This window comes from Echiichthys vipera (assembly GCF_963691815.1).
Source record: "Echiichthys vipera genome assembly, chromosome: 20".
Classification (NCBI taxonomy): Eukaryota; Metazoa; Chordata; class Actinopteri; order Perciformes; family Trachinidae; genus Echiichthys; species Echiichthys vipera.
The window spans coordinates 18,891,294-18,914,970 of record NC_139845.1 but is presented as its reverse complement, the minus strand read 5'-3'; the positions used below and the strand labels follow the sequence as shown (position 1 = coordinate 18,914,970).

Here is a 23,677-nt window from a genome sequence, read left to right as displayed (position 1 = left end):
CTAATTAAACATTACCATTCTCCTTTATCTCAAGGCTGCAGTCAGATAGGCTCGCATAACATAATTGTGAACATGCTTGCACATACGTTTCCTCCATCTTAATAGTCCGCATATTAGCAAATGTTCGGTCAATAATTAGAATAAATGACAATATTTCTGCAAACACAACTAGGAATCGCTTTGCATGTTGAATGAACTTGAATGAACTTTGACTGAATCCATGTAGAAAAACCATTCACCTTCAGATGTAACATGGTTTCCCTGACCAGTAAAAATTTGCGAGTTCAGTGCAATAAAACATCAGAGAGTCTTTTGCCCCAAAAAGGAAATTGAAGGTTTTCACAAAAGTAGTTAACTGGTATTTAAATTCAGTTAATCTCTGTGCTCAGTCCAGTGCTTTTCCTTTTTGAGGAGTGTTGTTTTCTGTGATGTGTCCTTTGGGAATTGGCCTTTTACACATTTTGGCAAAGAAGCTGCTGCTAAATAAGCTACCAGACGTTTGACACATTTTTTGTGTTGCCAGGCTCTAGGCTGTAGCCAGCAGTCAGGGAACCATCGGCTTCAGCTATTCTTTAAGGGATCATATGCGTGCTGATAATAAAGTTCCAATCCATCTATCTATCTATCTATCTATCTATCTATCTATCTATCTATCTATCTATCTATCTATCTATCTATCTATCTATCTATCTATCTATCTATCTATCTATCTATCTATCTATCTATCTATCTATCTATCTATCTATCTATCTATCTATCATCAATCTATCTATCTATCTATCATCTATCTATCAATCTATCTATCTGTCTGTCTGTCTGTCTGTCTGTCTGTCTGTACGTCTATCTATCTATCTATCTATCTATCTATCTATCTATCTATCTATCTATCTATCTATCTATCTATCTATCCATCTATCTATCTGTCTCTCTGTCTCTCTGTCTGTCTGTCTGTCTAGCTACCCAAACCTATCAAATACACTAAGTGTCACTGACTTTCCTACCACCTCATTACCTTAAGCATTTAGGCACTCAAACTCATGGTTACACACAGCTATTTGCTTGAACATATGAGCTGCTATGTACACGTAAAAAACCAACACCATCTGCTATAAAATTACGTTCCCACACAAAGAAACTGCATTCTCAAATACCTTTTTGAGGAAAACTTATATTCCAGCAACCAGTGTGCAGTGTGAAACGGTCGCTATTTTAAACAACTTATTGTTAGGAAAAGATTGAGGGTGGGTTAAAGTAAGTGTGTTTGTAGCATGACTACAGCACAGGACACACAGGACCTGAGCATCTCTGAGCGTCTTATTAGGCAGTGTTTCATACAGATGCTCCAGGGTGCCTTGTGCGTCGGTATCAAACACCGAAGGCCGTGATGGAATGGCAGTATTAGACTTCTTGGGAATGAGAAAGGGGTGATTAGACAGCATATGTACTTCATTTGAAAAGAGTAAATGTAAACGTAAACAGGACATGAACAGCGTTTTTTGGGGTGAAAATCCAAGGTGAAAGTGTTTGTTTGACCCATCTATCCACCCAGACATTCTCCTAATACAAAGTTTCAGGGACTTTAATTAGAAACATATGTGATACGTCAAAGACAAAATTTAATTAAGAATGCAGTTTCAATGTAGGGGAACATCATTTTGAGGAGACAGGGCTGGTCAGACATTCACCCACAAATCTACCCACACAAACTGTATGTACACACCCCAGAGTCCAGTTGTCCGATGCTTGCAGCATTTGTTCTAGCTCAGAGGCAGTGGGAAACAGCGTGTTGGCAAATAATTCCTCTTCAGCCGCCACTGAGCAATGGCAAAAATGCTGTAGCCAGCAGCTCCAGCTCTATGGGTGGTAACATGCCCTCTCACATCACTGACAACAAACCTCACTGCTGCTGCTTTTCAGAAATAGCTCTTCAGTTCACACACACATATGGAGATATACACAGTGCTCCTATTTTTGCCATCCGATTCTCATTCATACAACTGTGATTTCCACATTTAATTACTTTCTTGCCATCTGAGAAGTTATTTTGAATCCCCATGAATTGTATCCTCTTCTTTCCCTGAAGCAAGAAAGTTTTAGCGGTTCTAAAATGAGTAAACAATTGAAGACTCTGCACTGACTGTGGTAAAGAGTGTTCTCCTCAAGGTGTTTAAGTGTTTTTATGCTCTTTATGAGACACTCTGCTCATTAGCCAGAGCTAAAGGAACCTCCCTCTTCACCACAGCAGCAATTACACTTTTCACTTGCAGTAACTCATATGGATGGTTTCTGCTGTTCTTATTACTGTATTGCATTTTTGTATTTTCTCCACACTGGCCTGGGAACACCTCGGCATCCCCCAGTTAGAGCTGGTTAATGTGGACCCCTGCTAGAGCGACCCGACCCCGGATAAGAGGTTGAAGATGAGATGAGATGAGATTTTTGTATTTGGTCTGTTTAGAGGAATACTATTCAGTTGGGGATTATCTATGTTCTTTGGTGTTTTTACCAGTTGTGTATGCATATGAAATGGCTACACAGGAGCTTAGCAAGGATGTATGACTGGTGACTATTGGGTGCAAACATCAAGCCTCTCGTACATTTCCTCTTGTTGGTACTTATTTCTATCTTTCTGATGAAGCGCTCTACCAGGCAACCATTGATTTCCATTAACCTTTGTTCAAATTCAACTATCAGACTCGTGACACTTGAGTTGTGTAATCCATCAGAGTAAACATCAAGTCTGCATTACTTTTTGTCAATGTTTCAAGAGTCTACACATTGAAGTTAATACAGTTCAATGGTGGTCTCGAACAGTAGAAAATATACATTTGAAACATGCATGGAAAATGAATAGCTACGATGCAAAGTATATGTTAATTATGGGCTGAAATGTTGATATGGTCCTTAAAGTTTATCGTTTTTGCAGCAGGGGTTTATATTTGACAGCTTGTTGGCCTCCATTTTAATGAGCCTGAGGTGGCTTTTGCTTTGCACTGATGGTAGAGTGAATTTCAGACTGGATGGACCAGGTAACCTGCACTCAGGCCAACAGAAGACGTTGGAGTACAGTAAAGGTGGCAACTGGCAAAACCTTGGCAGAGGAAATGTAAGCATCAATAGCCAGTTGCTGACAGGCTAAATAATGTGTTTGTCCATTCACTTCTCTTCCTCACCACACCATGCTTTCTGTGTCTGATAAACTTCCCCAAGTCAGTCCTAAAACAAAATCACTGTCCAGAAATTACATTGCGCTTCCCTTTTAAGCCCCGTTTTGCTGATGCATTATCAAACATGTATTTTGGAAGATGAAAGAATCTTGTGTTAAAAGGGACTACTTCTGATTTCGATCTGAATTGCCTCAATCTCCCCCTCACTTTCCCACTGTTTATCTCTCATTTTCTCTTGTCTGGGTTTGCAGCTACACTATTTATTCTCTGTTTCTCTCCCTTTCGGCATCCACTCCCATTCTCTCAGTTCTCTTCTTTGTTCTTTTTCACGTCTTTTTTTCTTTTAATTGTTCAGTTCCTTCCCTTGTTGCTTGTACCTGTGGGAGCTAAAGGCCCTGTAGCTACTGTTATCCGTGCATGTGCGTGTATGTGTGCGTGTTAAGGAGTCATTGAGGTGCTTTTCGTTTCAAGATTCATTGTTCCACTTACCTCTCTCTGTCTTTCTCTCTCTCTGTTATGGGACTGCTACTTTACTAGTCCATCTGTGAGTAGCAGCCTCAGCTCTGGGCTGAGGACCACCTCTGTGCAATCACTCAGGCAGAACACCAAGTCTCTGCTCTCAGGCCTGGATCAGCATCTCTAAGCAGAGTAAAGTCTGTTGGTGTCACAGCTGTAGGTGTAGAATTCAAAGGAACTGTATGTTGGCAGATTCGCTGCGTCTTGATGTATTTTTCTGCTTTTGGGCACATTTTATTTTTGCACAATTGCCTGTATAGAACAATGTTTGCATTGTTCAGCACATGGACCGACTTATTAGGCAGTTTTTCTCTGACTAAATTCTGTGCAGGTTGCTTAAACGCTGAGCCTTCATCTATTCTTCAATGAAGACATCCAAAGTAAACTTGAATTTTTGCAATTATATACAGAAGCAAGTCTCTCTGCTGCAATAGTGGAAGTGCTGAATTTTTTATTGCATGCTTTCTGTGTTTGGTGTTGCATCAGAAAATGCAGCGAATGGTTAGGTTGAAGAGCTCAGCAGCTTCACTGACATCAGTTAGCGTAGCTGTCTTTCCCAGATGCAGAGCTATACTAAAAAAAAGATGTGAAAAGACAACATTGGCATTGTACTTTCCAGCAAACAGCAGATAACAATCTCAAATATCAATGTTCCTGAACCGCTGCAAACCAATCTCGTTCCCTACTCGTCACATACGGACACTTGCCGCTCCATGGTTACACTTTCACATGGGACGGGACATGAACCACTGTCTCCCGGGTGAAGTCCGGTGTGTCTGACCCAACTATCCACCCTGACCTCCTCTCTAAGCAGAGTTCTGTTTACTCCATCACTTGTTTCACATCAACATTTCTCTGGTTTGCAGAAACGTACGATGCCAGAATTATTTTCTGGAGACCAGTCTGTAAAAGATGAACTGGCCAGATGATAAGCGTCCTTTATCCAGTGTTGTGTAGCATGTGAAAACAGTTCTATTTCACATGGCAAATGTAATAATAAACAGAACTTGAAGCACAAAGAAGGAAATTGATTTGTGGATTGTGCAGAACGTACTCCATCTAACGCATTCCACAGTGAGGAGCGTGCAGGCAGCAGTAAGTGTTGCAGACTTTATCTTTCTTAGTATTTGGACTGTCATTTCTTTTTTTAAATTTGGACTCATTTTGGTTTGAAATAGATTCCAGATCCAATGACTTGTGTGAGGCAGAATGCAGATCAGATCTTCAGCTTTTAATTCTGCTGCTGCATTACGTACTGACCTACAACTTCAAGTGTTGGGAGATTACTCCAGGGAAATAAAAGACCAAGTACTACCACTATTGATTTGGTCTCTCTGTGGCCTTTTCTTATCAGCTGCTGTTTCTTTCATATCCCCTCACATACAGAACCAGTGCGACAAAATAAAAGTGGCCTGACTTGTTCGTGAAGATATTGAAGTACTAAATCATATTGAAGAGAACTTTGTCTCTTCCAGATGAAGTTCATCATGGCTACTTGTTTTTGACACTTCACTTCACTTGTAGGAAGATATTTCTGTGTAAAAACTTTTTAATCATTGCTACATGTCGATCATTTTTTCAGTTGGTTTAGTTTTATTAAAAAGTTTATTAAGTACAGGCATTCAGGGATGGCAGTAGATCAGTCTGTGGTAAATGTGTACAGTGTGTGGACTGGTAGCTGGAGATGTGCCAGTTGTTGGCTTTGAGCAAGGCACTGAACCCCCAGCTACTTGGGGCGTGTGTCCATGGGAAGCTTCCTCGCATTTCTCCATTAACGCACGTGTACATGTCTGTGTGTGGATTTGGGGCCTGTGTGTGTGTGTGTGTGTGTGTGTGTGTAAAGTGTAAAAAATAACAGAGAAAAAAATTTCCCCCTAGGGATTAATTTCTTCTTTTTTCTTCAAAGACAAAATGGAACATATGACGTGTGTTTTTTTTTCCCGCTGGGGGTTTTGACCACTTCATGATTCCACCCTTTAAAAGAATTTCCCCTCCGACATCTCGTCTCCATCTTCAATACAGACGCGAGTGACACATTCAGCGTAGCAAATCGATTTTCTTCATTAAAGGACATCACGACGACTTTCAGCTAGGGAGAGGGAATGACACCAAGTTGTTAGAATCTATTGAAGTTGTTTTTCTTTTCTTTCGCTCTTAATATTGACAAAGAAAAGGCTATAAATGAAAACACCCACGGCCGTCTGATGCAAGCAAGGTCTTCACGCAATGCCCATTTTTTCAGCATTTTGTTGTCTTTCTGTCTCCCATAAGACGCACATTCTGATTAGAATTGACTTGGCCTGGATGCAGTCTAATTATAACATGCAAACAAGCAATCCAAAAAGATTGTGAGGGAGACAATAATATATACGACTGTGACTTAAAAAGCAGTCTCTGAAATCGGTTCATAAAAATCCCATTAAGCCATAATAGTAAATGTTAATGGTAGAAATAAATCCAAGTTGTCATGAATCTTGTTATGAGCCAGATGCCAAATGAAATAACTTACTAACTAACTTTACATTGCATCCAAAATGCAATGTAAAGTTATTGTACAATAACAACAGGATTTTGATGAGATAATTCTTTTAGCGTCCTCATGGGAGTCGTGGAAATCCCGTAGCTGAGCATGGCAAATCAATCTGACTCTGGCAGCTTTGACTGTTGAGCAAAGAAGATGATGCCAAAGTGTGTTTGTGTGCGTAATAGAGTCAAGACACTGACTCCTTGGTAGGTGTGCATGTAATCTTTCTTTCTCTGTACAGTGTGGTGCAGAAAAGAAAAGTGACTGTACAAGGAGGAGGGATCAAGTGCCATCTTATATCTCTAATTTTCATGTGCTTTTCTCCATTGATCGGTGTAACAGAAGTCAATCAACCTTTTGTGTCTTTCAATATTCTTTCACATAGTTTCACTACCTCATTTCATCCTTCTTCTTGCCGCTCGAGATAAACTTGACGCATCATAATGCAAATGACTGCAATATGGGACTGACACATTTACGCACATACTCTGGCACGCACACACGCACACACACACACACACACACGCACACACACACACACACACACACACACACACATACACACACACACACACACACAAACACACACACACACACACACACACACACACACACACACACACACACACACACACACACACACACACACACACACACACTAAGCCCAGGCTCAATATTCACGACACAGTCCAAAAACTCTTTAAACATACAGGCAGTTTCCTTCGCCTTACTTTCTGTACTGCACAGAAGCTCAACTGACTTTGCCTTTGGTTTCATTTTTGCAAATGACAGGAGGCCAGGGCCCATTTAATAAATAAACATTAATGATATTCATCAGATAAAATTAATACCCTTTAAAAGGCCCATAACTCATCTGCATTTGAAAATCTTTATATTCACATTAATTATTTGCTAACGTAACTAAATAAAGCTCTATTTTGGCAACAAAAATGCATTTATATGTAATTTGAGTATCACTGCTGTACTGTATAGAGCCTATACAGGACAGTTTAGGACTAAGTTGCTGTCTTTTATTGGTCTTTTTGACTCTGAGTAAGACGTGTTTTCACTCCCAGCTGAGTCTCTCACCATCCATCGTGGGTTTAAATTTAAAGGATAGCTTCATATCTTAAGACAATACTCACATGCCAACATGAACATTGAAAGACTTATTGGTCGCTGTAATCTTCCCTCTTGCTCATACTGGCTGCAAAGAGATCCCTGGAAGTGAGGTACATAGGAAGGGATTTTCAGAGGTTTGGAGAAAAAGACAGTAGCCAATAACTTGAATTTAAACATGGGTATGAGAGTAGATTTGAAAAATTTGAGTCTCTATCCTGCATTTGTCAGCATACATTTTTCTGCTATGGATTATTTTTTTCCTTAAGTTATTCAAAACCAGAATGTGTGAGGCAAAGCTGCTCTGGAGGCAGAAATAAGTAAAATCTCAGCTGAGTGCACACATAGATTTACAATGTTTCTGGCTGAGTGATATTGTCTTAACGTCCAAACCTTCTCTTGCAGGTTACCAGGCCCCTCCAGAGTACCTGCTGCAGGCAGCGGGGCCTCCAGGAGCCCGGGCTCGTCCAACCTCAACCGTCGCAGCCAGAGCTTCAACAGCATCGATAAGAGCAAGCCTCTTCAGTATGCCAGTGGCAACGACAGAGGTAAGGAGGGCACATTACGATACACACTGTGACACCAGGCCAAGATTCTGTTAAGCTGCACTTGGTAGAAGTTACATTCTCCATCCCAACCACTTGGTGGCACCACTGACTCAGACAGACAAGGATGCAGAGGAGCCCTATCCCTAACTTCGCCAGTCTGCTCAATCATGCCTGGTTCTTTATTCCAAGGGAGTTATAATGGAGGCCATTAACTGGAGGTGATTGGTGATTTTCACAGCATGAGCCATTTGACAAATGACCAAAAGGGCAAATTCCGGCAGCATCTTTGTCAAGCTTGATGAAGCTAATCAGAGTGATCATGTTTCAAGGGTCTCACAGTAGAGTCAGAGTGTAAGGCAGTTTACTTAACACAGCACTGATTATTCACAAATAAATGCTAATGTTAACAGCCTTGTTCTGTTCTGAAGATTAAATATATCGGCTCATAATGTTTTAATCACTATTGGCTCACCGACTGTACTTATAATAGCTTTAAGATTTCCTTTTGGCTCATTCATTTATAATGATTTATTGGCTCATACAGTGATAATAATAAACTGTACAACTGCTCACAGTCATTTTAATTCTATTTAATTCAAACCATTCCTGGCAAATTGGTGACATTATAATGAAAAGCATTTCGCTTTGGCTTGCAAATGCAATCATAAAATGATTTCAAACGAGTTAGGTTTTGCTTTTAATCTTAAATCACTGCCTAGTCACTGAGGGAAAACACAGCAGGGTTCAGTCAGAGGTGATGGAGGTGGAGAAGAGATGCAGTGAGTAGCATCATGCAGCGGTATGAAACAAGTCGATAGCAACTTTTATTTCTTATCCTCTCTCTTTCAATCCTAAAAGTTCAGGCAAGATGTGCACTCACCCTTCTGATTTCTGTCGGAAACTTCAGAGAGATGATGGAAGTGTGAAAGGGTGGACAGTGAGTGTGTGCTCAAGTGTTTGGAGCTGCAAAGAGAGCAAAAAGAAGTAATTGAGAAACTGATGCATCGTATTAGTCTAGGTTCATCCTTCAGCAAACCATGTTATAAAGGATTCAGTCGAACAGTTGCTTTTTATAGCTTTGTGAAAATAGTTGTAGTTTTAAATTGGTGGATGTGTCCTATTCCAGGCCACTCACACAGTGCAGCTGAGTCCAGCCAGAAGACTAAGATTCAGGTTGCAGAGATAAGACACCAGGCATTGGAGCTTCACTGCAGGGGAGATGAAACAGTGTTTTGGTCCAAAGTAAAAGGAGAAAAAAGAAAAATCAATTGTCGGGAAATGTCAGCGACGCAGAGACAAGCTTCTAGGCAGGAGCAGGTAGCAGAGGGAGCACGAGACAGAAACGATACAGGAAGTGTCTGCCATGAGCCATTTTCCACATTTTCTTGAGCTATTTTTTTTTCTCTTACAGATATTTACATTTGCTCCTGTCATGTTACATATTCTCTTCTTTAATCTTACGTCCTTTTATCTACATCCACTTGTGGCTTTACACGTCTTTTTATACACAAAAACATTATTCAGGTATGAACAGATAATGCGTTCTGAAAAGATACAAATGGTATCTACATTTTTGCAGTAATGTTGATGTTCAAGACTCAGTAAGGTTCTTCCTTAATAATTCATCATGGAACTTCTCATCAATCTTCACCAGATTTGCAGCGCATCATAAAGGTTGACAGATATTGCACAGTAATATTTTTATCTTATGCTCTGATAGTGAAGCCTGGGCATAGTACAGTTTGCCAGAAGACCAAAGTTAGGGGTCATCTCAAAAGTGCAAAAACGCCTAGAAAGCTTTTCAGACAGTTCAGACCAACTTTATTTCTTTATCTGGGCCACCTCTCATTGTTCAGAACCTCTAGTTTTAGGAGAAAAAATATGCATTTTTTCTCAATTTGGGTTACACAATTCTGTGAATATTCAGGAATATATGGGAACTAACTGGTAATGTTTGAGTAGTCTATACTAACTGTGTTTAACTAGTCATTTACATATTATTCTCATCATAACAAATATGAATGCAAACATTTGTAATACATTTTTTTAAGATATCATTTTTGACTCCATCAGTTTGTGAACTTTTATGGATTATTTCACTGAACAAGAAAAAACTTGAATGTTGAATAAACACACATTGCCCAATGCATGATTAAGTACAGCAATCAATTCCCCTATATATATTACCATATATTTCAATTAATTCAAAAAAAAATAGGTAAAAGCTTAACCTGAGCTTATTCATTGCCACCTTGAACCTTTATACAGCTGTTATTTAGACTTTGGAAAGCTCCCTGGAGAAGTAAAATGACTGAAAAAAACACATAAAGATGAACAGTTCCCCAAAAGTAAAGCCAAATCATCTGGATCGCCCGCTGGTGGCTGGCTGCAGTAAAGGTCATGAACCCTCCCATGAGCCAAATTGGCCATGGGCCAAATGGGCCAAATTACAAAATGAGCCAAATGGGCCAAATTACAAAATCTAAGTACACATCAAATACAGATTTTCCATCGATGGTTTCTGTCATTTCAGGCAGTTCCTGTCATGCTGCTGTTTGTTCACATTCTCTTGCTGCGAAATTACAACACGGCAGCGCCTCCATCCAAGATATTTTGGCTTCCCTTTTGTATGGTGGGAGGAAGAGGAGACGTATTTTCCACTTTTATATACAAACTATGGTCTTAACCCAGACATTTTTGTGATATAAACAGATATAGATTACGCTTTGTTTTAATGTGGACTGATCTGCCAGTAAAGGGGGCTACATGTACATGGGTGAAAGTCATGTTTTTTTTATTGTTTTTTTAAAATATATTTTTCCTATATAGGCACGTCCTCATGGGGATGAAGTGAGCTCATTATTGGTGTTTTGTTTCTTTACTCACATTGAGAAGCTCTGACCAAAGAGAGCAAGAGCTCAAAGGACACTAAGAGCATTGCATCATTCTTGTCGCCAAGCAACTGTCTAATTAGCTTCAGCCAATTAAATTGAAGCATCAAAGGGCATGTTTGTAAAACTGGACTAAAGAAAGTTAGCGATTGCTCTGTTCCTGGTTAGACTGCAGATGAGAAGGCAATGGGGAAAGTCTGTGAAAGCTGAGTGGAGAAGCTGCTAACTTTGTCTAGCAAGGCTATAATGTTTTATCTGTCTGACAGTGATGTAATGGGCTGAGCAGTTGTAGTTGAAAAGTATTATACACTGAATGTGATAAAATGCATCCAAAATAAAGAACCCCAGAGGTCAGAAGAGTAAAAATGCCAATAGCAGATACCCGTGCATCTGTGTGCATGTGTCATTTCAAACATGTTGTCTGTCATTTAGTTGCAAACTGCACATTGGTGCATGTTTTCCACGTGTGCTTGTAAGCAGAGGGTCCAATACCACCCAGGAGAAATGACATTTCATTCTTTGGCTGCCGAGGCAAAAAAGAAAAGAGGAGTCTGTTGCCGTAGCAACGACAAGTCACTGCAGGGAGAAAAGTGTGTTGGTGCTGCGAAAACAGCCTCTGGGGTGGGGAAGGAAGAGCGGGGAGGAGGGTTGGGGGGGTTGTCTAAAGACAGGGTTAATTGACAGGACACACAATCACACACAGAATCACACACATGCTTGTAACCTCGTTCATGCACATTCACAAACTGCCTTGAGGTTCACCGCACTATCTCTAAAGATGAAGGGTAATAGAGGGGACAAACAACTGGAAACACATAAACACAAGAATGAATGCTCTCTCACCTATATCAGTATTAAACGGCTGTCTAGACACACACTTAAATGATGGTGTTTTATCTATACATCAGCTGATTTGTGAACTTATTCGGTAAGGATCTATGGGTTAAACCTAATCCTATTTTACCAATCCAACCTGTTAAATCATTACAGAAAAAACAGGAGAATGTCTGCCAGTTCACTGCCCTTTTAAATATACAGAAATATTGTTATACAGGCAAGAGGAGCTTCCGTTATTGTACTTACGCACTTTCACACAACTCCCAACGCATTCAGAGTCGCATGCACTCCATGCTGGAATATTAAAAATGTGCATGCATAGATGTAAGCACGCAAATATGGCACACACCTACCATGTAGAAGGAGTCTTGAGAATTAAAGGAAGATGATAACTTCCATTGGCCAGACATTTGTTTTTGAGATGGTTGGTTCTGTAGTAAGCACCTAATAAACACAACACAGTTTCAATAATATATACTGTCTACAGCATAGTTTTACACAAAGATCTGGTTTTAAAAAGTGTCTGCATAAGTTTTTGTTAAAACTATTTTAGATTTAACTAATAGGTTGCTTTAATTAATTTAATATTTATTAATTTAATATAATATGTGCATAATACATATATGTAGAGCGTGTTTCAGTCAGTTGATGTATTGGTGCTTTATTTGCAAAACTGATGACCAGTAAGTTTGAGTAACCAGCTGGTTTCCTTGTATATTTAAATCTATTCATGACAGCCATCAGCACTGGCGGCAGTAGTTTTAAGCTTGCTGTATTGGTTCCAGAAGTTTCACAGATATTGCAGTTAATTGCCTCTCTTGTAATCATAATGGGTGTATAAAGGGAAAAAAATAAACAAATAATAATGTCCTGTCTTGAATGAAGATATAGGGAGGTTAATAAAAAGGCATTTTACTGTCGGCACACTACATTCCAATTTAGAGAAGACTCTCTGTCTGGAGTGACAGATTGCACTTTTCACTCCAGATCCGACAGTGCGAGATGTTTCAGGCGTGTTTTAAGGTCTTAGAGAATGTTGTCAGAAGTGTAAGCCGGTTAAAGTCACACGGCCACAGCTGTAACTGAACCCCCTCCCTCTGCCTGCCTGAGGGGGCTTTAAACTGCAGACTGGGGCTGACTCACAGCCAGCTGAATCCTGCTCACTCTGTTGACTGACAGCCAGACAGACACTCAGTCTAATGGTGCAGAAGTTCATGCCCATCTCTATCTGCGTTTCCTTTTCTCTGTTTGTCTGTGTCTCTTTCTCTCCGATGTGGCCTCAAACTAACACGTTGGAGGAGATGCATTTCTATCTGTTTGTCGTGCCTGCCTTTTGTGTGTACATCTTCCTCATTTACTTCCTCATATAATCTGTCTGGTACTGGATCCTGTGGAAGAGAGAGGGAGAGAATCAACCAGCCTGTAAAAATGGTGTTTGTGCGTAAAGTTCAAAGCTCAGCACTGGACCCTATAACATTTATTTTACACGCATGATGGATGTTTATGTGCTCTGCGTGTGTGTCTGTGGTTTGGCTGAGCGTGTGATATTTTCCCAGCACAATTTGACTGAAAATCTGGTTGAAGGAAATACCTTTGTTATGCATCATAGCTCGTCAATCAGACCTGTAATGGAATTAAGGCCAGTGAATGTTTTTAGTTGTCAAATATCAACTTATATGAAAAATGAATATGAATATCTTTAGATTTCCTTTAAACTGGTCATGTATATATTTACAAAAAAACCTAAAACACACCAAAAAAACTTAACAGAGAAATTACAAAAGAAGTTGGAAAAAAATGATAACATGTATAATACTTGAATAGCCTGTGATTTTTTTATCTCAAATTGTGACATAGCTTAGAGCAGGGCTGCCCAACCCTGCTCCTGGAGAGCCACTGTCCTGCATGTTTTAGGTTTCTCTCTGCTCCAACACATCTGGCCAGGAGCAGGATTGGGCAGCCCTGGCTTAGATGATAATTATAGGTAAATCATATTGTCTACATTGTCTTTGTACTGCATGTCAGTGAGTTTTGCTGCCACTGACTTATTTTAAGTAATTTATTTGTACTTAATATGGTTCTTGTAAATAGACAATTCTCAGTTGGAATTCTGTGTTAAATCATTCTTACAGAGCTCCATAGTGCTACAAGAGATAAAACACTCCACAGCGTGCCTTTAAATGACAAATCAAACCTAAAATCCTCCCAGTGTGATGAACATTCTGAATGTTCTCATATGTGTAGATAAGTGGCTAAACCTGGATGACTTGATGACCAGATATTCCCAGCAGTTGCGAGTTTTACAGCAGGAAACATATCAGCGATTTTTGTTTTGATGAAAGTCACACGAAGAGCAAAGACTTTCTTCTAGAGCTGCTGTTTTCTACCAGTGTTGAACACAGAGAGAGAAATCTTTGGATCAGAGGCAGACATCCTATTCTACACCCACTGCAGCCTCTAAGTGGAAGACAGTTTTCAGTTGTGGTTGAAGTACTCACTTTATGTGTAGAAAAGCTCACTTTCTTCTTGCTTTCTACTGTACATACATACTACATGAATAGATGACACAAACCCAGAATAATTCTAGGAAGGTTGCGTTTCAGGAGGAAATTCTCCATCCATTTTAACATAGCTGGTATGATCTCTGTTGTTGTCACGGTTACAACATGGTGTCCTGTCCCTTATAACCACTGTTATCCACCTGCTAACATGCTGTGACAGGCCTCTGTACAGGCGTAAATCAGGAGGTTGAAGTCTGAGTTGGAAGCTACCGCATACTTGAGGGCAGACTCAAGTATAACAACAGTGAGATCTCTTCTTTTTTAACCCAACATACTGTAGATATTCTACCTATTGGGAGTACCACTGAAATCCTCTGAAAGGAACCCATTTTTGCTTGAGTTTTGAGCTGAATGTGTGTAAAACCACAGGGGAAGACAGCAGAATATTCAGCAGTGACCTTAAAAAAAGGTTGTTTCTGTCAAACACATCCAGATACACTGTGAAAGTGGGCCACAATAAGAGATTTTTGTTTTTAAAATCTTTTCCGGTGTCAGAATCACTACAATTGATGGTGAAAATGTTAAAATGTAAAATGAGTGACGGGTAGAAATATGATTCAGAAATGTAACAACTGAAATATATTGCATGTGTTAATTGTCCAAATAAGCACACTTTTAATAATCATCTTTACCTCTTTCTCTCTTCATTCTTGGTTTAGAAGCGGTGAGAGGTATCCCAGTACCTGGCGGGATGAATGGGAGCAGTATTGGTGGTACGGTTCCCACCAGCCTCAGCGGGCAGCAGCTGGCCTCTGCCATCCCCTCACCCACTGCTGGCAAGTCCTGGCGAAGCAAGTCTATGAACCTCAAGCACAGCGCCACTTCATCCATGCTGGCAAGCCCCACCCACTCACCCTCACCCACCCTTTCACCTAAGGGCTCTGAAGGGCTTCAGCCGCAGGGAGGCGATGGATCAAAATTAGGGTCAGCTGGCAGTGGTGGACCCCAGAGGTCTATGCTGGAGAAGTTTCGCCTGATTAACCCTAGATCAGCTTCACGAGCATCTCCGTCTGTGGCAGAGATGGCTTTGCAGGAGGAGGATGACCTGTCGGAGTATGGTGAGGATGGATTGATGCCCACGGGGTCAGTGTGCAGCAGCAGCAGTAGCAGTGCTACGGCAAAGCAGATATCTACCAAGACCACTGCACCATCCCTCACTGCACAAAGCAAGACATCTCCTTCCTCCTCCTCCTCTTCATTTTCAAAAGCATCTGCCAATGGCAGCAGGTCCATGACCGCGTCCAAAGACAAGGAGGACAAAAGCAGACCTGGGAAATCTTCTAAGGATAGCTCTCCATCTAAAGAAGAGCGTGAGTCATTTGCTGACACCAACAAGAAGAACTCCAAAATTGCCAGCCTCATCCCCAAAGGGGGGAAGCAATCATCTGGAAAGAAAGATGGCGGCACCTCCCCGGCTTCCAGCGGCATCCCTAAGCCAGGACTTAAAGCTCCCTCCACCACGACGTCCAAGCCTCAGAGTCAGCCACAGAGCCAAAGCCAGGCCACCTTAAACAGCAGTGGCAACATGCGGGGTGGAGACGGCGACAGAGCCAAGCTGACGAAAGGAGGGCAGGGTGGGAGTTTCTACATACAGCGCTCCAGTGGGGGCCCAGAGGGCAAAAGGACCAGCATGACCTCATCCACCAGCACCTCAGCCCTGTCTGGGTCCAGTGGGATGCTGGGAGGAGGAGGAGGGGGCGGAGGAGCACTTGGAGGGAACGGAGTAGTTCAGCTTCCTCAGCAGCAGCAGCACAACCACCCCAATACTGCCACTGTGGCCCCCTTCATGTACAGGTGAGACGTGTGTGTGTGTGTGTGTGTGTGTGTGTGTGTGTGTGTGTGTGTGTGTGTGTGTGTGTGTGTGTGTGTGTGTGTGTGTGTGTGTGTGTGTGTGTGTGTGTGTGTGTGTGTGTGTGTGTGTGTGTGTGTGTGTGTGTGTGTGTGTGTGTGTGTGTGTGTGAGCAAATGAGCAAAGCTGTTTATTTCTATCTTCCATTTTTCACCCAGACAGAATTTATTTTGACCAAGTCATACCTGGACACATTCAGACATATATACAATGTATTCCTGGAGTGCTCCCAGTGATCAGCTGGCACTCCCCACTGTGCATCTTGCTCTTACCTCCACATCTCTTCACAGTCATTACACAACAAATTAACATCCACTGCCTGAAGCTTGCCAAAGCCTATTATTTAACTGTCTGGGTTTCATCTTTGATGTGAAAATCCATTGGCAGCATTCAGGAACTCTTTCCTCTTCTCTTCATTTATCCAGTGTTGTTTTGATTCATGCAGCTGGTGCGTGGTTCCCTGGCATTATAGCCATCAGAGGTGCAGGAAGTGGGTAAATCTGCCCAGCAGGGTCGATTTTCTCTAACAACAGCGAAGGTAATCCAGGGGGAAAAAATGGAGGAGCCGCCAAAGTCTCTGGGATGCCTTTGTGCTCAGAGAGAAAGAGAGTTAGGAATCCCATTAAACAAGACTTAATCCTTCACCCCTGCCCTTCCTCTCTTGTCTTCCTTCACTGTTATGCACAGTCAGCTCTGCCACTTTGAGCTTTGCCTCTTTTCGAGCATTAGAATTACTTTAATCCCACACATTTAGCAAATTCAAACTGCCGCGGCTAGCGTTGTGCATGAGCATGCTAAGGAGTGCCTGTGCTCACAGTGAACTTGATGTATCAGTTTGCAAGTAATGAACTTAAACGTGAGTGTGGTTCACTCTTGTGACAGACAACGGAATTCGCACACTGTGCTTTACAGCGCCTGAGGATATGTGTTTCCCTCTACCTAAAACAAACTTTATCTCTAACCATTACCACAGAGGGGCGTGCTACGCATTTTAGCAGGAGGGAAACACCAGTGTTGCTAGTTCAACTGACTGTTCAGACACAACTGTTACTGCAGTCGATATATATATATATATATATATATATATATATATATATATATATATATAGAGAGAGAGAGAGAGAGAGAGAGAGAGAGAGAGAGAGAGAGAGAGAGAGAGAGAAAAAGACATGAGATGAGATGATATATATATTTATAGATACAACTATATCTATATCTATATATAGATATAGCTGCCAATGCTAGCATCTGCCAAGCATTGGGACTACATAAGGGGCTCGTTGATTAACTATTGTAGCTAGCAAGCTAAAGGCTAACAGTCAGTTGCATGTCACCAAGTTCACCAAACATGTTGTCCTTAAATGTAGCTTAAATGGTGTTGTGAATAAATATGTAAGTAAACAAGGCAGAAGGCTTGATACATAAATAAACTAGTCCTGACTGTTGGCGCTGTGCTGTCAGCACAGAACCAAAGAGGGTATGAGAGCCTTGGTTGTGTTAGCACCTTGTTCTTGCCTTTGAAGCACAGTGCAGTTTCATGCCCTCCTCTACCTTTTTCCTCTGTGCCAAGATATTTACTCTAGAGCATATTTCTGTAGTCTCCATTCCTGTCTTCCTCTTATCTGGCTATAAATGTTCTTCCTCACCAGCAGGCCTCACCCAGCATGCGTAAAGGCCCCCTGCTATGATGCAATTTGGTATGATTTTCAGCCCAATTAGGCATCTTTGTCTTGTTAACTTTCTCTTCTTTGTCCACTTTACGTTACTACCTCTGCTGACTTTGCTGCAGTTAGTGTGCAGGCTTGATTTTGTTCAAGTTTATGTCATGTTCCCATAACATAATCTGACCCGACCAGTTCAGAAACAGAATCAGAATGAAAGATAGTGAAGTTACCCTTCCTTTGAAAAGTAGCATTTTTTAGTAAATTATTTGTCATGTTTTCTCCATTTGTCGTCTTTCTTAGTTCAGTAGTTATTGTGGAAATCTCTGTCTCTGTGTTTCTGAATCCACTGAGGTGAGAGAAGCTTGCAGGAAGGAAAAAAATGTTTTTTTCCACATGCACTGAAGTCACGGGCTGCTGCTGCTGTAGCAATTTGAAGCCAGTTTTTATCTGCAGCTCTGCAGGTGGTGGTGGTGCTGGTGGTGGTCCCCGGAGTGTGTGTGTGTGTTGTGTGTGTATGGGAGGAAATGAACACTATACAGTAGCTTGTGCTTCGATCCATCTGTGAGATTTTTGTATGCAAGCTTCACTGTGTGTGGCAGGATTGTCACATGAATGTGGTTTTCACACTTTTCAAATTTTGTGTGTGTCCGTTGCTTTGTAGGTATGCATTTCATTGTGTTTGCATGTGTATCCTCTGTCACTGTGTTTAACTTTGTTTGCCTGTTTTTGACTGTTTATACATGCGCGTTAGACTTGATCCTCGTTTCTTCAGATCAGCAAACAAACAGGGGAGTGTGATGCAGCTCAAGGTTGAGAAGAGGCATTTGCACACAAACACATTTCATAAACACATGCTGGCAAAAATCTCACGAGAGACCGCCCCCTCTGTTTAGAGGTGTCCATCTGTTGGACAAGCGACTGAGACCAAATACTCTTTTCTTGTTTGACGTCACAGAACACAGACTGGAAGAAACTGGCTTAATCAAACACTAAAATCTCTCACATACCTTCTAACCCTTCAGTTCCAACTAATGTGTCTGCCTGACTCACTATCAGAACTGGACTGTACACTTCTAAAATGGGATTATACTTTCATGAGTGAGTACACAAGGGTATGTGTGGCGTAAATGTCATCATCAGATGGTGTACCCTAGGTTCTGTGCTGACATTTGTGTACCCCCCATTTTTTTGTGCGGTCACAACACTACTACTACTTCTGTGTTGAAAAAACAAAATGGACGCATGGAGTGGAGGTATGGAACACATCCTCCAATCCTCCAAAAAACACAACTACTAAGTGTCCGTTGTGTATTTGTAGCTGTCCGTGTAGACTTAGGAGTACATTCGGGGCTGTAGCCACTCCATAGACCATAATATGTTTATGTGATACAACATTTTTTCTAATGTGATTTTTTTTTTATGCCTAGCTGAACTTAACCCAAGTGGTGCTAATGGGACAGAACCAACCTTCCTCTTTGGAAAATCCTCTTCTTGAGAGAATAATATGAAACTTTGAGTTTTGAATTGCTTTAGAAAACAAATTAAACATCTATGTGTAATTTTATCATTAAATTGTTACAATTTCGATGTGAGATTATCGCTGGAGGTGACAGGAAATTTGGGGGGGGGGCAAGTCGGAGTTGAAACCTGCCCACTGTGGCGAGGACTTTTAGCCTCTTTATACAGCCGCCTGCTTTAACCACTGAGCAATTTGGCACCCCTTTTATCACATTGTTTTAAAGTGAATGAATTAGGGGTGTATGAAAATATCGATACACTTGAGTATTGGGATTTTATGCTTTCTGGTACTGTATCGATTCTTGATTTTTGATAAACCCTCTGAGACCTGCAGAGGGTTATCAGTTATCTGGGCCAACATTACTGTGTTTAAGAGGCTGTAACAGGTGAAGATACATGCCAGAGTTAGGCTAAATTTTGGTAAATAAAGGTGTCCTTTGACCTCTCACCTCAACATATCTGAATGACAATGGGTCTCCTCTTTACAGAAATGCTCCCTTGATAATCCCAGACAGATTGGGGCAAAAAACAATCTTTTTTTTTAATGCAGTATAGATGTGTTGTTTTTGCCTATCCTAAAATGGTGTTAAGCATTTTTGTAATGTATCTTTAGCCGTTTGACTCTTCCACTTAACAATGTATTGGCTCTAGAATGTATGCACATGAGGAGCAGCTCTCACCACTTACCAAATGCCTGTAGTTTACCAGATATCTCAGCCTGTCTTTATAACTGCTGTGTATTTTTTGTCCTCTTTGCCTTCAGGACATTCTCAGAAAACGACTGCACCATGGTGGCCCCAGCAGACCCCTGCCTCAGCCCCACCAAGGGAGAACTGGTCTACAGCAAGACAGCCAAACAGTGCCTGGAGGAGATATCAGGTACAGTAGGTCAACACACACACACAGGCTCTGCATATATGATATTTCTCTGTGTGGGTGTGTTTATGTGCACATGCCTCTGTGCATTAACATTTGTCTCTTGTAATATTGGTCATATAGGGATGTAACCTTCATCTGCTGTTTAGCATCTATATTTAACTAATGTTAACCTGCTATGAAGACTGTTGTATTACATTATGGATTGGGGGCTCTCCCTAACATTTAAGTAAGAGCAGGCTGCAGGGTCTGTTGCAGTGTTAATAAAGGATGGTTAAACGGTAGCTGCAGGATGGAGGAACTTTTGAAACCTCACATATGGGAGTGTCGTGCAGCTGATGTATGAGTGTGTTTTATGTGTGTGTGTTTATCTGACTTTACTGGGGAGATCCCTGTTCCGTGCTGGTTTCATACAGTAATGGAAAAAGGTCACTGCTGACACCCAGACACAGGGAGCATCTGCAGCGCTTTTTTTAACATCCCTGCAACCTGTCATCATGTGTTACAATCCCAGCTGTACATCACAACCAGCCACATGACACTTTATCATCAGTACATACACATCATTTATAGTTTTCAGCTTCAGCAGAGAGATGGCTTATCCAAAGCTCATATTTGTTGAGCATGTGCTGCAATGTTTGTACATTCTATATATTTGAGAGATCTATCATTATGTATCCACAATCAGGTGATTATATTTAAAGGTTCTCTGCTCGAAATATTGAATTGCCTTCACACATCTCTCGCTCCAATACCTTTGTTTCACAACCACATGCACTAACATGCACACGCAGATGGACCGTCTATCGCGCAGACAACAGAGAAAAAACGATTATAATACACACGGAGGGAGAGTGACTTCAAGGACGCCATTACTCCACTATATCTTTACATAGAAAATATTTATCTTCTGCTATATCAATGCTCTGAATATAGAGTACCACCCCTTGTTATCTGGGACTTTTCTAAGCTTGCGCCCTCATTTAAAACACTTGTGCAGCAGAAAGCTGCTGGTTGAAATGTAACCGCAGTATTTGTTTGCAAAGACTGCAGACATCTTTATTGTCCTTTGATTACAGTCAGGGAACATCTGTGAAACTGAGCTTGTGCAGCTGAGAGGTCAGGTCCGAGGGACATTTGACCAGTTTAAAGGAGTTTCTAACCACAAACTTAAATTCCTGACAAGGAGCTGGATGAGAGTTTAAACCAGGCAACACATAATCACAACACAAACGGCTGGCACAGAGAAATTCCATTGTTTTTAATTGCCTCTTACCTTTTAGACTTCAGTGTCACAACTCACAACTGCATCCCAGTGTTGACTGACATTAATTTGCCAATATCTATTGTATTATGTAGTCGGTTTAAGCACAGCTCCTTTGTCAGTGATTTACGTTACTGAGAGCTCTTTTAAAATGTTTATGAATTATTTGGACCACTTGGTTCAAATGTTGGACATCTTGATTTGGACTGAAACTTCATCCTTATAACAACAGAAATAGTAAAGGTCAACATGGGTGATGAATCAAATAAGCAGCTAACTCAATGGAAAAATAAGATGTCAAGTTCAAAGTGAAGCCAGAAAGACTTGAAGTGGTTACAAAGCGCAGTGTGCACAAACAACAGCTTGTGATTACAGGTTTTGGGATGTCAGGTCGGCACTGACATTCCAGACATTTTGCTTTGGTCGCGGTTTTTCCGAAGCCCATCATTTGAAGGATGGAATTAGACTGCAATGGGACAATTCTCTTTGTTTTGGGGTCCATTTGAAACACTTGTTTTTTGTTGTCACACGTCTCAGGGTTGTTTCACATCCTCTGCTCTCCCGTCTCTTTCCCCATAGACGGGCTGAAATGAGTGCATGCATACCACAAATACCACATGACAAGCCTACTCATTTTACATATACCAGCTCTTATTCACAAGTTGATTTAGGCTTTTGTGAAATGATTTGTAGACAAGGAAAGTTAAAACAGCTGATGGTAAACAGCAAAATAATTCTGATTTTTATCTGTGAGATTACAAAACATGTGAATAGCTGCCGACTAATATGTAGATGGGTCACTCACGGTGTAAACATTTCAGATTTTGATCAGGGTTTCTGAGGCAACAGCCTTCAGTCCCTACTAGCTATCGGTAACCACAATTAAAAAATGTGTGGACGAGTAATAGCGACAGCTAATAAGGCTTGCATTGATTGATGGGGATATGTTGGTTCTGTGGTCTCATTGTTGATCCACGATAAGCTGTGTGCTCACTGCTTTAGCTCCTCAAGATAGCATTTAATTAAGTCGGGCAGCCAGTGTGGTGCAGCAGTGGCTGCAAGCTTACAGGTGCTGCTGTCCAAACAACTCACTGTCACACTGTGAGGGAAAGATGGAAAGACAGAAAGAGAGGGTGAAGGATAGTGAGGGAGAAAAGATAACGGTAGGAAGAGGAGGGAAGTGAACAGAAAGTGAGAGAATGAGAGGGATTAAGGGAAAGAGAGGGTGATAAGCACAGAGAAGGAGGGCTGAGAGAGAGAGAGAGAGAGAGAGAGAGAGAGAGAGAGAGAGAGAGAGTGTGTGTGTGTATGTACTGCAGGCTGCATGAACAAGCAGACCGAGAGCTATGTGAGTCTGTTTGCCGGCTTCACCACCCATTCATTCTCCGCTGTGAGGAGAGAGCGACTGTCAGAGAGTCAGAGGGGAGGCAGGAGAAGTGTGACGGTGAGGTGGTAATTAAAGGAGAGACAGAAGGTGGAGGGAGAGAGATAAGAGTGAATGAAAAGAGACTGTCGTTTAATAGGGGAAAAGATAAAGAGTGTGAGCGCAGAAGGGAGAGGGAACGTGTTGGTGAGAGAACGGAGATTTAGCGGCTCGTTCATCCACGCCCTTGACTGTGCTGGAGGAAGAGAAAGGAGCCAAGAAGACAGGCAGAAAGCATGAGGACAGGAAAATTAGTGGAAAAAATAAGTGTTTGTGTCTGGCTCAGCGTCTGACCACGAGCATGGACTGGCTCAAGGATGGATCTGGATTCTGCCTACATGCCTGAGAGGGAGGTGCTCTCTCCGATCTTCGCCCTGTGCTTGCTTTCCCTCCAGCCCTCTGAAACCTGGACTTCAGTCGGGAGGCGTGGGACGTGGGGACACATCTCTCTGCCTCCTTCGTCCTCCGGTCCCTCCCTCCCTCCATCTGCTCTCCCAGTGACAGTGCAGCCAAGATGTGAAACAGAGAGCTATACGCACAGGTAGATCCACTTGCAGGTATAGTTTCACTCACTGAGCCATCAGAGGCAGAAAAAGGGAGGGGTGGTGAGCAGCAATGAAGAGAGGAGCAGAGTTCTCGGTGTATCAGGGGGGCAGTCCGGCTCGGCGGCCTCCGCAGCCTCTCCCTGACAACCTCAACCTGCGGATCAAGCAACGCTCGCTCACAAACCTGACACTGCTCAGCGACAGCGAGCAGCGGGTTTACTCTTTTGAGCTTGATGAGCCACCACCTCGTCTTTCACAATCTCAGAACTCTCCGTTGTACTCATCCTCCACACAGCGGGCAGGAGGCAGCCTGCAGGGAAGCCCTAGGAAGGAGGTGGTCACAAGGGGCGGAGGTGTGCGGGGCACCAGAGCTCG

The 23,677-nt window shown here is 41.8% G+C and overlaps 1 protein-coding gene across 7 annotated transcripts in view; it reads left to right on the top strand.

Annotated features, from left to right (window-relative positions):
- nav3 (neuron navigator 3) overlaps positions 1-23,677 on the top strand; it is a gene marked incomplete at its 5' end in the record, with an annotated part of 204,596 nt that overhangs the window by 97,362 nt on the left and 83,557 nt on the right. For all 7 annotated transcript variants that reach the window (XM_083935402.1, XM_083935401.1, XM_083935398.1 and 4 more), the window contains 3 exons: positions 7,732-7,874; positions 14,823-15,957; positions 19,958-20,073. In XM_083935402.1, coding sequence (XP_083791528.1) covers positions 7,732-7,874; positions 14,823-15,957; positions 19,958-20,073 — 1,394 coding nt within the window. The remainder of the gene's footprint in view (positions 1-7,731; positions 7,875-14,822; positions 15,958-19,957; positions 20,074-23,677) is intronic.